Below are 13,611 nucleotides of genomic sequence, written 5' to 3' on the forward strand. Positions count from 1 at the left end.
TGGAGTCAAGATCCTTTCAAGAAGGTTAAGGAGTCTTTTTGGAGGATAGGTACTTCACAAAGGGGACTCCCAGGAAAATGGGAGTGGGGAGCAGGGCTCAGAGGCAACTCTGAGACATTTTTCAGGGACTTTTTGTGGGGAAAGGAAAGTCAGCCTAGAGGGCAGAGGTTCTGAAAGTTAAGCATGCATCAGAATCACCAGAAGGGTTTGTTAAAAACTCAGGACTGCTGGGCCCTGCTCCCAAGTTTTCTGATTCAGAAGGTCTGGGTAGAACCTAAGAATCTGCATTTCTAGCAAGTGCTGCAGCTGCTACTAGTCCCAGGAACAGACTTTGAAAACCACTACTGAATAGGAAGAGGTTTTTCAGTGAAGGATTCCTCAAAGTGAAAAGGAAGAAGACTTCTGAAAGGAAAATGGGGAAAGTTCTCAATAAGTCTTAAAGGAGAGAGTTAAGTCTATCTCTGAAGGAAGGTAGTCTTTGGGGGTGGGGCCTAAAAAAACTATCCAAGAGAAAACTCTTTGAAAACTGGGATTCCCAGTATATATGTGTGAGTTTGGGGTAAGGGAGAATCTTTAAAAGCAGACACAGAGGATTGGAGGGAGAAGTCTGGAGGATACTGGGGCCTCTGAAGACATAATGGGAGAAGGAGGCTCAGAACCCATAACGGTCTCTGAGCTGGTTTTGGAGGAATGATAATGGTAAAGATAAAGGGTGTATATAAGGTCTTAAAGGCAGTAAATATGACACACTCCTGAATAAGGTTTCTTAGGGGCTATCACAGGGGAAATGTAAGGGAGCATTCTAAGGAAGTCTCAGAAAGTGCTGGGGGTTGCTGATACAGGACAATTTTGGAGAAAATTCTCTTAAAGTTGTCTGGGGAAGGTGTAGTCTTCTGAAAGTTCTGATAGAGGGATCTTTCCCCCCAAAACTCCTCAGACATTTCTGTGAGAAACCTGAGTCTCCATAAGGGCATGTGGGGAAGTGGGAAGAAACCCTTCTGAGGGGGACCTGGGAGTGTCAAGAGTAGGATTTTTTATTTTGGCAGGATATTAAGAATGTGTGTAGGGCCTTCTACAGGGGGTTCCAGTACATTTAGGAGACCCCGAGGGAGCAATATCTCTAGGAAGGTCTCTTCTAAGGCAGGATTTGAGTAATGATTCAAAGGGTCCTGAGTGTCAGGAGGGTCTCTGAGAAGGATTTCCGGGGCTATCTCAGAAGGGCTCCAGGCAGTTATTGGGATCCTTTGAAAGGGGGAGGGTCTGAAAATTATATTTCAAAGGGGTCATGAAGAGGATCTTAAGAGTTTTATTGGAGTTCTAAGGATGTTCTTTAGAATAAAGTTAATCTAAAATAGGTCCACAAGGCGGGGGGAACCTCCGAAACCAGGTTATCTAAGAGGGGGTATTTATTCATTTTTTGTACCGGGGAATAAACCCAGGGGAACTTAACCACTAAGCCACATCCCCAGCTCTTTTTATTTTGTATTTAGAGACAGGGTCTCACTTAGTGCTCGATGAGTTGCTGATGCTGGCCTTGAACTCACAATCCTCCTGCCTCTGCCTCCCCAGTGGCTAGGATTACAGGCATACCAAACAGAGCCTGGCTCTAAGGGTTCTCAAGAATATGGGAGGCAATGAGTGAACTTTTTGGAATATGTAGTATGTGTTACTGGGAAAGATTTGGGATGCATTAAAGGGGTTCTGGAAGAGGTTTTCCGAATTTGGGAGAAAAATTCTCTGGAGATTTCGGGCAATTTCTGGAATTTTAGAATAGAGGTAGAGAGTCTGGCAGAAGGACTGTTGGGGTACCTGAGGATAATCCCTAGAACATCTTAGGGTGGGGAGGTGTGAGGAACATGGAGGTCTCTGGGAGAAATTTGGGGGGATCTGCGGAATGGTCCAAAGGAGACTGTGAAGCGGGAGTGTGCACGGAGGATGGATGCAACAGGGTGACTGGGGGGTCCTCCAATGAGTTTCAAGGGTCAGGCGTTTCAGTGTGAGTAAAACTGGGGGGAGGGGCGGGGAGGGGAAGGAAATCTTCAGGGGAGATATTCAGGGTTCATCGGGGCATTTGGGATTATGGAAGGATATGAGTGAAAATCTGTAAGGAGAGTTCTGGAATCGGGGTGGGTGGGAGGAAAATTCTTGGGATGTGTGAGGAGGAGACTGCTGGGATGTGCGAAGCAGGTCTGGGGAGGGGGTTTCTGGAATGCCCGGAGGTCTGGAGGCGATTTCGGGGGGAGGTCTCGGAAGGGCAGAGGTTTTGGGGGTGACGAGGGCGGCTCCTGGGGGAGACGTGAGAAGAAACGAGGAGTGGCCTCCGCGGGATGTTTTCCGATCGGGAAGGAGGACGGGGAACCGGGGCCAAAGGGCGGGGGTCTGCGGGGAAGGCTGCTGGGACACCCGAGGGTCCCCGGGGAAGGCGGTTGAAAGGCGAGGGCTGCTCTCTGGGGAGGCCTTTCGGGCCGTAGGCGGCGGCCCCAAGAGCTTCCGGGGCTCTCCCGGCTGATCGGCGCGGCTCGGAGGGAGGTCCCCGGGCGGCCCCGGGGCGATCCCGAGGACGTGAGGAGGTTTCGGAGGGAAGCTTCCGAAGGGGCCCGGCAGCGAGAGTGGCGGCCGGCTGCGGGCTTCTCTGGCGGGCCCGGCCCCCGGAGGCCCGCGCTCCGCGCTCGCCGCCGCCCGCGGCTCGGGGTCCCTGAGGGGGCGGGGCCGCCCGCGCGGCCTGGGTCGCCCTGAGGGGAGCCCCGCGCGCCCCGACCCGCCGCCGCCCCGCGCCCGCCCCGGCCGGAGACTCACCGCCTCGGCCTCGGCCTCCGCCGCCGCCGCCGCCGCCGCCCGGGCCTCCTCAGGCCACCGCCGCCGCCGTCGCGCCCTCTCTGGCCCGCGAGCTCCCCTCCCTCCTCCCGCACCGACCACCGCCGCCGCCACCGCCGCCGTCGCGCTGCGTCACCGCGCCGTGCGTCACTGCCCCAGGCCCCGCCCCGACGGGGCCACCGCGCGCCGGCATTAGCTTACGCCCGGGTGACGAACGGCGCGCCAGCCAACGGGCGGCGAGGGCAGCCCGAAGGGCGGGAGGTGTGCGCCGAGAAAGGCGGGGTCCTGGCCAGGAGGGGAGCGACAGGGCTGGAACGAGGCCCAAGAGGCCCGCCCCCTCCTCAGAGGGATTGGTCGGACGTGGGGGTGACGGGCAGTCCGCCAGGTCTGGGGCTCCGGGCGGAGGGCGGGGAAGGGGAGGGGCGCGCGCCAGGTTTCCAGGGCAACGGGCCCGGCGGAGCCCGGGATTGGACCTCCAGGCCCGCAGGGGGCAGTCTCGCGCCAGTCTACCTCACGGCCCGGAGCCAAGTCACAATTCCTCATTCTGGCGTCCAGGGCCTTTTCCCCGCCTCTCTGACACGCCCCTCCGAGGGCCTTTTCCCCGCCTCCCGGGAGCGTCTGGCAGAGTGCGCCGGGCTCCGGGGTCCCGGCGGCCCGGCCTACCTCTCTGATCCCCTCGCAGACCGGACTAGCGAGGCGAGATCGACCCTTTAGGCTGGACATAGAGAAGGCGTCGTAAGCGCTCGGCGTAAAGGAGGCCGTCAATAAACGGGAATGATTGCTACGACTTTTGTTGTAATCTAGTTAATCCACTAACTGTCCAGCATCGGGGTGAATGATTAATGAGAATGGGGCCTGTGCTCAGAAGGTTCTTGGGTGACAGACGTGGCTTGTTACAGGAATTCAGAGGCATGCAGTCGGGGTGGAGGCTGGACTTCAGGGCTGGGTGTTGAGGAGTGAGTTGCAGCCAGGTGTTTGACCACTGGAGGGAGTTTGGACTTGTCCTGGGGCACGGGGGAGCCAGGGAAGGGATTCAAGAAGCACAGGGTCATGGCGAGTTGGGGATTTGGGGAGGTGTCTCTGGCTTATATATGGAGGGTAGATTGGAAGGAATGGCACTAGGATCCGGGGGTCCAGGGAGGCAGCTGGGGACAGGGGCAGAAGAAGGGTTGCACCAGGGCGGGACTGTGGGCAGGGGAAGAGGTACAGGGGGGAGGGACGCCCAAGAGGTAGACTGAACAAGCTCTGAAACTGGCTGCGGGGGAGGGGAGTCCAGGACAAAGCTAGAGTTCTGTCTGGGAGATTGACCCCCGGGGAGAAGCTCAGTGCGGGGATGCCCAGCAGAAAGGGTACCCAACCGGGAAGCCTGAACCTTGAAGAACTGCAGCTGGAAACCAAGGTTAAAGCATCATGAAAGATACTAGTTGAAGCTCTGGAAGTAAGTGACCTAGCCCAGGGAGTAGAAAGAACCAATGGAGACTGGACCTCATAGAACCCTGAGAAATGGGAACACTTGAGAAAAGGAATGACACTCTCAAGGATGATTGAGAACGCACAGCAAGAGAGAGAGAGAGAGAGGAGGAAAACCAGGTGTTTGTGGCCTCACAGATGCTGGGAGGAGGCCATTTCAAGCCAGGGTGGAGGACATCACAAACCCTGCCTACTGCATGTAAACACTCCTGCTTTATGGAATGGTTGTGCTCAAATCAATGCTGGTTTGTTTATTCATTCACTGAGATTTCTTGAGTGTGTCAGGCTCTACTCAAGGAGGTAGAAATAGGACAATGAACCAGACCAAAAAAAAATCCCTGCTTCTGTGACGCTTCCACTCGACAATAATAGCAAAATACAATGTAACTTGATGATAAGTACCCGGAGAATAACAAAGCAAGCTAAAGGGATGGAGTGGGGCAGTCAGAATTATTTCAGATAGGGAACAGCCTCTATCAGGTGAAACTTGAGCAGATAACTGAATGAATGAAGGAGTGATCCAAGAGGGAAAGAATTCCAGAGAAAGGGAACAGCATATACAAAGGCCCTGTGGCAGGGTCATTTACAGAATCAAAGAGGCTAACATGACTAGAGTGGGGTGAGCCCGAAGGAGAATAGTGGAGGACAAGGTCCAAAAGAAAGTGGTAGGAAGAAATACAAATAAATATAGTTTTCAAGGTCACTGCAAGGACTTTGGCTTTTACTTTTACCCAAAGGAGATGGGAGCCATGGGTGGGTTTTGACAGAGATGTCTTTTTTTTTTTTTTAACCATGCTGGGAATCAAAGCCAGAACCTTACACATGCTAGGCAAGTACTCTGCCATTGCACTATATACCCCAGGGATGTCATCTGATTGGTTTTATGAAGCTCCCTGCAGTTATGTGAAGAATAGATGGAGGGGTAGGGCAGAGTCAGGGAATCAGCATCAAGGCAGCTACCAAATCCAGGCAGGAGATAAAAGTGGGCAGACCTAGGAGATGGGCTCAGGGGGGAGAAGTGGCCAGCGTCTGGTTATATGCTGGAGTCCAGAGCTGACCAGTTCCTATGTATGTTGCAAAAGAAAAGATAAGGGTCAAGCATGAGCAGGACATCCAGGTGGAGATGTGAAGTCTGGTGTTCAGGGAGAGCCCCAGACTGGAGAAAGAATGAGGGTGTCCTTTTTGAAAACTGGGTGAAGTCAGGGCAAATAGAGGCAACGGAAGGACTGAGCCCTGGGCACTCCAATGTCAGGAGAACCAGCAAGAGACTGAGAAGGAGGAGTCAGAGGAGTAGGAGGAAAACCTGGCCAGTAGGTCATCCCCAAAGCCAAGATGATTCAGAGAACAGGTAGTGAGTGACCACACTGGACACAGCTAATGAGGACTGAGAACTGACTGTTAGGTCCACACCATGGACGGCCTGAGTGACCTGACAAGGGGTGTCAGTGGAGAGAGCCGGGGGAGGAAGCCTGGTTGGAGAGGGCTCAAGAGAAAACAAGGAGGGGAAATAAAAGGCAGCAAGTGCAGATGACTCTTTTGAGAAATTTTGCTGAAAAGGGAAGGAAATGAATGAGCAGCGGTTGGGCAGGAGGTAGGTTTTTTGTTTTTAAGATGGAAGGAATATACCTGTAATCTGGGCTACTTGGGAGGCTGAGGCGGGAGGATTGCCAATTCAAGGCCAGCCTCCACAACTCAGTGAGACTGTGTCTCAAAATAAAAAATAAAAGGGGCTGGGGACATTGCTCAGTGGTAGGGTGCACTTGGGTTCAATTTCCAGTACAAATAAATAAATGAAGAAAGAAAAAAGAAAGGATGAAATGAATGAATGAATAACACTACATGTAGGCGCAGGGGAAAGATTCAGTAGAGATTATGAGAATATTGATGACAGGTGAGAGAGGAAGAGTCACGGAAATACCCTTGATCAGGTGGGGTGGGGCCGGGGACAGGTGGGACACTTGCCCATCATGATGCGGGTGAATCAACAGGATGAGCAAAGTGGGGGTAGGACCCTGGGAAATTTTTCTTTTATTTGCTTGAATTTTCTCACTAAAATATTACTTTCCTTTTATTTCTTCTTTATATGACAGTTAAGATTATTGTATTGATCTTTAAAATTTTATTTTGTGTAAGTAGGTCACATGACCTAGGAATTTCATTTCAAAATGGAAACCAGGGCAATATAAAACTATTTTTTTTTAAGTAGGGGTATGGAGTTGAATACGGTGGTACACACCTGTAATCTTAGCTACTCAGGAGGCTGAGGCAGGAGAATGGCAAGTTTGAGGCCAGCCTCAGCAATTTAGTGAGACTCTGCCTCAAAATTTAAAAGATGAGCTGGCATGTAGCTCAGTGGCAGAGCACTTGCCTAGCTTTGGCAAGACCCTGGGAAGCTTGATCCCTAATACCACACACACAAGAGGGGTACAGGTGTGGAGACAGGGCTTGACTCCATTGTTGTAGGGCCTCAGAAGCCATTATGAGGTCTTTGGGTCCATGAGATTGAATAAGTGTGTAGGAAAAAAAATTCCCACCTTTCAGGCAATATGGAGGTGACTGTCCATCAACTGGCTGAGGGAGCATGACTAGCAAAAGTCTCTGTATCCCTCTTTTCTTAACTCTGGGATTCGGATATTTCAGATAGGGATAAATAACCCAGGAAGACTTCTTGGAAGAAGAGAGAGGCAAAAAGCCAAAATTATAATCTACTTTTTTTTTTTCTTTTGGCACTAGGGATTGAACCCAGTATGCTTAACCACTGAGCCATATCCCCAGCCCCCCCCCCCCCACTTTTTATTTTTTATTTTAAGACAGGGTCTTGCTAAGTTGCTTGGGGCTTTGCTAAGTTGCTGAGGCTGGCCTCAAACTTGCAATCCTCCTGCCTCAGCCTCCCAAGCCACTGGGATCCCAGGTGTGCGCAATGGCGCCCGGCTAACCTCCCTTCTTTGTTGAGCACCTCCACCTTGCTGGGCACCATCGGGGAGGAAGCTCTTTTGTCCTCATGACAATCCCAACTCAGAGGGCCAAATTTACATACTCAAGTCAGTCGCAGGGGTGGGCAGTACTAGAACCCTGAACCGAGTGATGGCAAAGTCTGCCAGGTCCTGACAGATTGGGGGAAGGAAGAGGGGGAGGAGCCCCCGTGACAGTTGTCCCAGAAAGGGCATAAACAGGATGTGGTGTTGGGTGAAACCCTCCCCCTGCCCTGCAGCCCGCCCCCCCGCAGCCCTGGTCCCCACCCCTAAAAGACAGCGGAACTGAGAAAAGAAGAGGCCTGTGGACAGGAGAGACCATGGTCAGGGGCCAGGGGCCAGCAGGAAGGGCTGGGGGCTGGACTAGGGTTGGGGCAGGGGCTGGGAGGGCCCCGAGTGGAGGTGGGATGGAGGGGTCACCGGGAGGGACCGAGACCCAACCGTGGCAAAGAACTTGGCAGGGAAGAGAGACGGTGGTTCAGGGCTCACTCCAAGGCAGCCACCTCTGGGTGTCCTTGAGAGCCCAAGGGGACCCCCCGGGGAGGGCTGGGATTAGCCTCTGCCCTCGTCCCCCCAGCTGCGTCCTGGGGAGGCAGGCCCCTGTCTCACGTTCACAGGCGTCTCAGATGGGCCAGTGGGACCCCCCCTTTTCATGGTGAATGGCAAAATTCAGGTTTGGGGAAGGAAGGAGGGCGAGGCCAGGCTGGCTCAGCCCTTCCTGGTCCCTCCTGCAGTCTGACTCGCTGGTGGTGTGCGAGGTGGACCCAGAGCTAAAGGAAAAGCTGAGGAAATTCCGCTTCCGAAAAGAGACAGACAATGCGGCCATCATAAGTGAGTGACATCTGTCCCCACAGAAGGCCAGGAGGGGAAGGGGACAAGCAAGGAGGGCCAGGCTAGCGGGGTCCCTTGGATGGGAGGGGTGTCTCACCCCCGTGTGTCATCCCTCCCCAGTGAAGGTGGACAAAGACCGGCAGATGGTGGTGCTGGAGGAAGAATTTCAGGTGAGGGGCCGTGTGGATGTGACCCCCAGAGGCACAGGGTGGGCCTAGGGAGGACAAGGGACTGGACAGGTAGATACACAGAGCCCCATACTGGGGATCAGAAAGTTCTGGTGCAGTGGTGACCTTAGGCAAGGGACTTCACCTGATGTTTCTCTGTGTCCTCACCTGTGACGTGGGGGAGAAGAGACCTACCTCATGGGGTTGTTGGCAAATCCAATGATTTAATCCTGTCATGGATCTAATAGGTCCTGGGACATAGTACATGCTCAATAAAGTGCTAAAGATAATGATAGTACTTCCTGGGCGCCTGAGTTTCCTGGGTAGTTAAGAAAAAGCTAGCAGGAGACCTTGAAAAAGCTAGCAGGATGGACCTCACCCTCTTATGGCCCCACTCTTTTTATCAGTCCTATGGGGACAATAATAAAGCTTTTGTCATGGGGCCATGATAAGGATTTACGAAGAGGTCATAGAGCCTGGGGCTGGCACTCTTGGCCCGGGGAGGGTGCCGGGCTGTGAGCTGGGCTCTCTCAGGCCCTCTGAAAGGAAGTATTTATCATGGGAACACAGATTCACATCTGAACTCTGCTGCTCAATATCTGCAATCTTGGGCAAGGGACTTGACTTTACTAGGTCTTAGTTTCAACAATCAAGTGGCCATAATAATAGGATCTATCCCATAGGGTTCTGAGAGAGCGCAATGAATTCATTAGCATAGTGCCTTGGTTTATATTAAGTGCTCATTTAGTGATGGTCATTTTGTTTTGTTTTGTTTTCTTCTCTTTCTTTTTGCCTCAGAATATTTCTCCAGATGAGCTCAAATCGGAGTTGCCAGAGAGACAGCCCAGGTATTCTGAGGGGAGGACCAGGCTGGGGGAGCGGGTAATGATAGAGGTTTAGGCTGAGGACTGCTTAGGCTCCAGTCCTATGCATGGACTCAGGATCTCTGTGTTTCAGACCAAGAGTTCATATTCTAGAACTTTTTTATTTTTCAGAACTAGGAATGGAACTCAGGGGTGCTCCACCACTGAGCTACACCCCACCCCTTTTTATTTTGTGACAAGTTCTCCCTCAATTGCTGAGGCTGGCCTTGAACTTGCAATCCTCCCACATCAGCCTCCCAAGTGGCTGGGATTACAGGCATGCATCAGTGCGGCTGACTCACTTTGTTTTTTTTTTTAAATAATGATTTCCTTTTTTTTTTCAGTGCTTGGGAATGCTTTAGGTAGAAAGATTTTTTTTTTTTTTCTTGTTGTGGGTTGGAATCTAGGGCCTCACGTGTGGTAATGATAAGGTAGAATCCTGGGTGAAGCCACATGGGCCTGGTGCTTTTTTGAGGAAGAGCTCTTTAACCATTTCTGCAAAATTGATCTGTTTAGATTTTTCACCTCAGTTGAGCTCATTTGGATCCCTGGCTCTAGGTCTCAACTGGGATCAGCTTTGTGGGCAATTGACAGTTGCATAGGTATACTCAGAAGGGGTCATCACACCTGAGGAGGTCAATCTGACATTCTTCATAGTTTTATCTTTGAACTTGTGTTTTATATGAAGTCTGGTGGGACAATGGAACATGAGCTGGGGGCCTGGAGCCTTGGCTCACATGAGGTCCCGCCTCCTGCCACCTCATCTGGATGGGGTCTCTGCTTCTGCCCTGTGGGCATGAGGACCTCAGGGCCTGGCCCACAGCCCTGCAACACAACTTTACAGGGGGCTCCCTGTGGGCATCTGCACTTCCTTCACAAGAACTCACAACTTTAGCTGGGTGCAGTGGTGCACATCTCCTAGGGGCTCGGGAGGATGAGGCAGGAGGATCACAAGTTCAAACCCAGCCTCAGCAACTTAGTGGAGCCCTAAGCAATTCAGCGAGACCCTGTCTCTAAAATTAAATATGAAATAGGGCTGGGGATGTGGCTCAGTGGTAGAGTGCCCCTGAGTTCAATCCCCAGAACCAAGAAAAAAAATATAGGACTGGGGATGTGACTCAGTGGTTAAGTGTCCCTGATAAAACACACACAAAAAAACCCCACACAACTTTAAATCACTAATTTTAAAAGACTGTAATCAATATAGAGAAAGCCCGCAAAAGAAAGAAAAATAGTTTGCTGCTTTCTTTTGATTAAACCCAGAGGTGCTTTGCCACTGAGCCACATCCCCAGCCCTATTTTGTATTTTACTTAGAGACAGGATCTCACTGAGTTGTTTAGTGCCTTGCTTTTGCTGAGGCTGGCTTTGAACTCACGACCCTCCTGCCTCAGCCTCCTAACAAGGGCATTGCATCTTTGTTTTATACATTGGGCTTGGAAAATTATGTAGCCAGCCCTGGTTAGGGCCCAGGTTCTAGTATACGGGACAGTATCGCATAGTGTTTGAGCATTCATTGGCGATAAATTTTCTGGGTACCAATCTTTGCTGTATCCATAGAATCTTGGGCCAGTGACTCTGGACCTCAGTTTTCTAATTTGAATTTTGTAAATAACTATAGCACCTATTTCATAGGTTTATTGTGAGTTCAGTAAACCCTTACTATTATCATTAGGCAGATTAAGAGATAGATAGATAGATAGATAGATAGATAGATAGATAGATAGATAATAGATTGCAGTGCTGGGGATTAAACCCAGGGCCTTGTGTGTACTAGGCAACTGCTCTACCACTGGGTTATACTTCATCCCCTCTTGCTATTATTATTTGTGGTCCTGAGGATTGAACCCAGGGCCTCACTCATGCTAAGCAAATGCTCTACCACTGAGCTAAATTCTCAGCCCTTTTTATTGATATAGGATCTTGCCAAGTTGCTGAGGCTGGCCTCGAACTTATGATCCTCCTGTTTTAGCCTCCTGAGTAGCTGAGATTACAGTTGTGCATCACTGTACCCAGCTGCTGTTATTATTTTCAATCATTTATAATGTTTGAGTCAGTGTCAAGCCTCGGTTCTGAGTCTCAATCAAGAGTCAGGCTTGTGGATTTGGGGAGTGGCTCTTGGGCCTGGGCTTCATCCTATCCTGAGTGTGAATTCCCTTTCATGATATAGGTTTGTGGTCTACAGCTACAAGTACGTGCATGAAGACGGCCGAGTGTCCTATCCTTTGTGTTTCATCTTCTCCAGCCCTGTGGGTGAGGCACTGCTCTACCCTTCCTAAGGAACAGGTCTTAGATTCTGTGTATGGGGTGTGTACGCCAGGGTATATGAATGCAGGCATGTACATGTGCATACACATATGTGAAAGTGTATAGGTGCCTGTGTTTATGTGTGTGTGATTATGTGTTTGTGTGCCAATGTGTACAGGCACCTGGGTTAAGAGTGTGAACATCAGGCTGGGTGAACCCTTGTAATCCAGCAGCTTGGGAGGCTGAGGCAGGAGGATCCTGAGTTCAAAGTCAGCCTCAGCAACTTAGTGAGGGGCTAAGCAACTCAGCAAGACCTTGTCTCTAAATAAAATACAAAAAAGGGCTGGGGATGTGGCCCACTGGTTGAGTGCCCCTGAGTTCAATCCCTGGTACCAAAAAAAAAAAAAAAAAAAAAAAAGGCACGAATATGGGGCATGGGGCTGGGATGTAGCTCAATGGTAGAGCACTTGCCTAATATGTGCAAGACCCTGGGTTCCATCTCTGACACTGAAGAAAAAAAAATGATACAAGGAGAACACGTACGGAGCGCTTGTGTGAGCGTCATGTGGCATGCGCAGTGGTGAGGGCAGTGGGGGGGCTCTGATTCACCAACAGCATCCTCCGACCTCAGGCATAAGCCCATCTCTTTTACCTAGAAATTTCTGTCTGGCCCCTAAGTCATCTCCAGAGGCCCTCAGGACAAATCGAAGCCCCGAAACAAACCTAAAAACTCTGAATTACAGCTTCAGAGACCTCCTAGAACAGCTTCTAAGACGCTCTGAAGACTGCGAGCCTGCAGGCCATGCGGAGGTTTGTCAGTCCTCCTGGGCCCCCAGATGTGCCCTGTCTTCTCTCCTACACAGGCTGCAAGCCGGAGCAGCAGATGATGTACGCGGGCAGTAAAAACAGGCTGGTGCAGACAGCGGAGCTCACAAAGGTCCTGGGGCACGGGCTCCCCAGCACTAGGCGGAAGGGTCCGGGGGCTGGGTCCAAGGGAGGCGGGCGGGAGGAGGCTCCGGGCCTGAGTCCTCCCGGATCGGATCCTAACTGAGCTTGCCCTCGTCCAGGTGTTTGAGATCCGAACCACCGACGACCTCACCGAGGCCTGGCTCCAGGAGAAGTTGTCTTTCTTTCGTTGACCTTTGAGCCAGGAACCTGAATTCTTGATGTGTGAGTCCCCAGCAGGACCGGAGCCTCAGACGCCGTAGGATCAGAACATCCACGACTGGAAACACATTAAAATGCCGGAACTCAGCGACCTCGGTTCTGTCCTGTCGAGTTTCTGCCGCTCACAGTCCTGCAGTACCAGCCTGTGCCGGCAGGGGGCGGGCCGACCTCGTGATCCAAGAGCGGGGAAAGGACCCTGTGGGAGAAAAGGAGGTGCCTGCAGGATTTCCTGGGGAGGGTGGAGATGCGGGAGGTCTAGGTGTCCTGGAAAATGTGGGGGAACAGCTGAACCCATGCACGGGTCACTCCTAAGGGGAACAAGGACACCTAAGAGTGAAGAAGGTAGGGTATCCATTTCTGTCCCAGGTTTCTCCACTCCCAGGCTCTGGGCTTCACAGACATGAGCCTCCGCTTACTGCTGTTTTCCTCCGCCGAGTCCTCAGGTAGAAAAAGATAAAGTCCAAAAAGTTTCCAAAGGACCAAACATAATTGCTCCAGGAGGCTGGGAGCTGCTGGGCTGGTTGGCTGGGGAGGATGGACAGGCCTGAGGGTCCAGGGCCGTGGGAAGTCCCCCAGGATCCCAGTGGACCCCAGAGTGGCTGAAGAGTCCGTGAAGGGAGACCCCATCCACCCCATTTCATTTCTTTCCTCCTTTCTTCTGGCACCTCTGGGCATTGACCTCTCTCAGGTCTTCTGTCGCCGCCTCCCAAGGACATTCATGGACCACCTATGGTGAACCGGGCTCTGAGAATTCTGAGACACGCAGGTCTTCACAGAGATGAATCATGCTCTTTCTGCCTCTCTCTGCTTCTCTCTCATTGTCCCTCTCTATCCCCAGGTTCGGGCACCTGGGAACTCCCTCCCCTACCTTCTTTCCAGGTTACCTGTAGAGGTGGCCGTTTCCATGGTAACAGTGACAAAGTGACCTTGAACCTGGTGTTCCTGGAGGAGGATCTAAAAGTCTAGCTCTGACCCTGTTCTCTCCTTCCCAGTCCTAACACAAGGTCCTCTCGCCACTCCACTCTGCCCCATCCCTTGCCCCCCTGTGCCCTTGTCCCCAATAGGACAAGTCCTTTGCAGGA

At 51.8% G+C, this 13,611-nt stretch overlaps 2 protein-coding genes across 4 annotated transcripts in view; one reads left to right on the plus strand and one right to left on the minus strand.

The window, feature by feature from the left end:
- Positions 1–2,946, minus strand: part of SAMD4B (sterile alpha motif domain containing 4B) — a 46,943-nt gene extending 43,997 nt beyond the window's left edge. For all 3 annotated transcript variants that reach the window (XR_014019600.1, XR_014019601.1, XM_081273828.1), the window contains exon 1: positions 2,797–2,946. The gene's annotated coding sequence lies outside the window, so the exon portion shown is untranslated. The remainder of the gene's footprint in view (positions 1–2,796) is intronic.
- Positions 2,947–7,523: 4,577 nt separating this feature from the next.
- On the plus strand, positions 7,524–12,617 carry GMFG (glia maturation factor gamma). The gene is made up of 7 exons (XM_081273836.1): positions 7,524–7,579; positions 7,991–8,087; positions 8,208–8,257; positions 9,053–9,102; positions 11,286–11,368; positions 12,226–12,299; positions 12,430–12,617. The coding sequence occupies exons 1-7, from the start codon at positions 7,577–7,579 to the stop codon at positions 12,499–12,501; spliced, it is 429 nt and encodes a 142-aa protein (XP_081129962.1). The 5' UTR covers positions 7,524–7,576; the 3' UTR covers positions 12,502–12,617.
- The last annotated feature ends 994 nt before the right edge of the window (positions 12,618–13,611 follow it).

This window comes from Spermophilus citellus (genome assembly GCF_964194105.1).
Source record: "Spermophilus citellus genome assembly, chromosome: 18".
Lineage (NCBI taxonomy): Eukaryota > Metazoa > Chordata > Mammalia > Rodentia > Sciuridae > Spermophilus > Spermophilus citellus.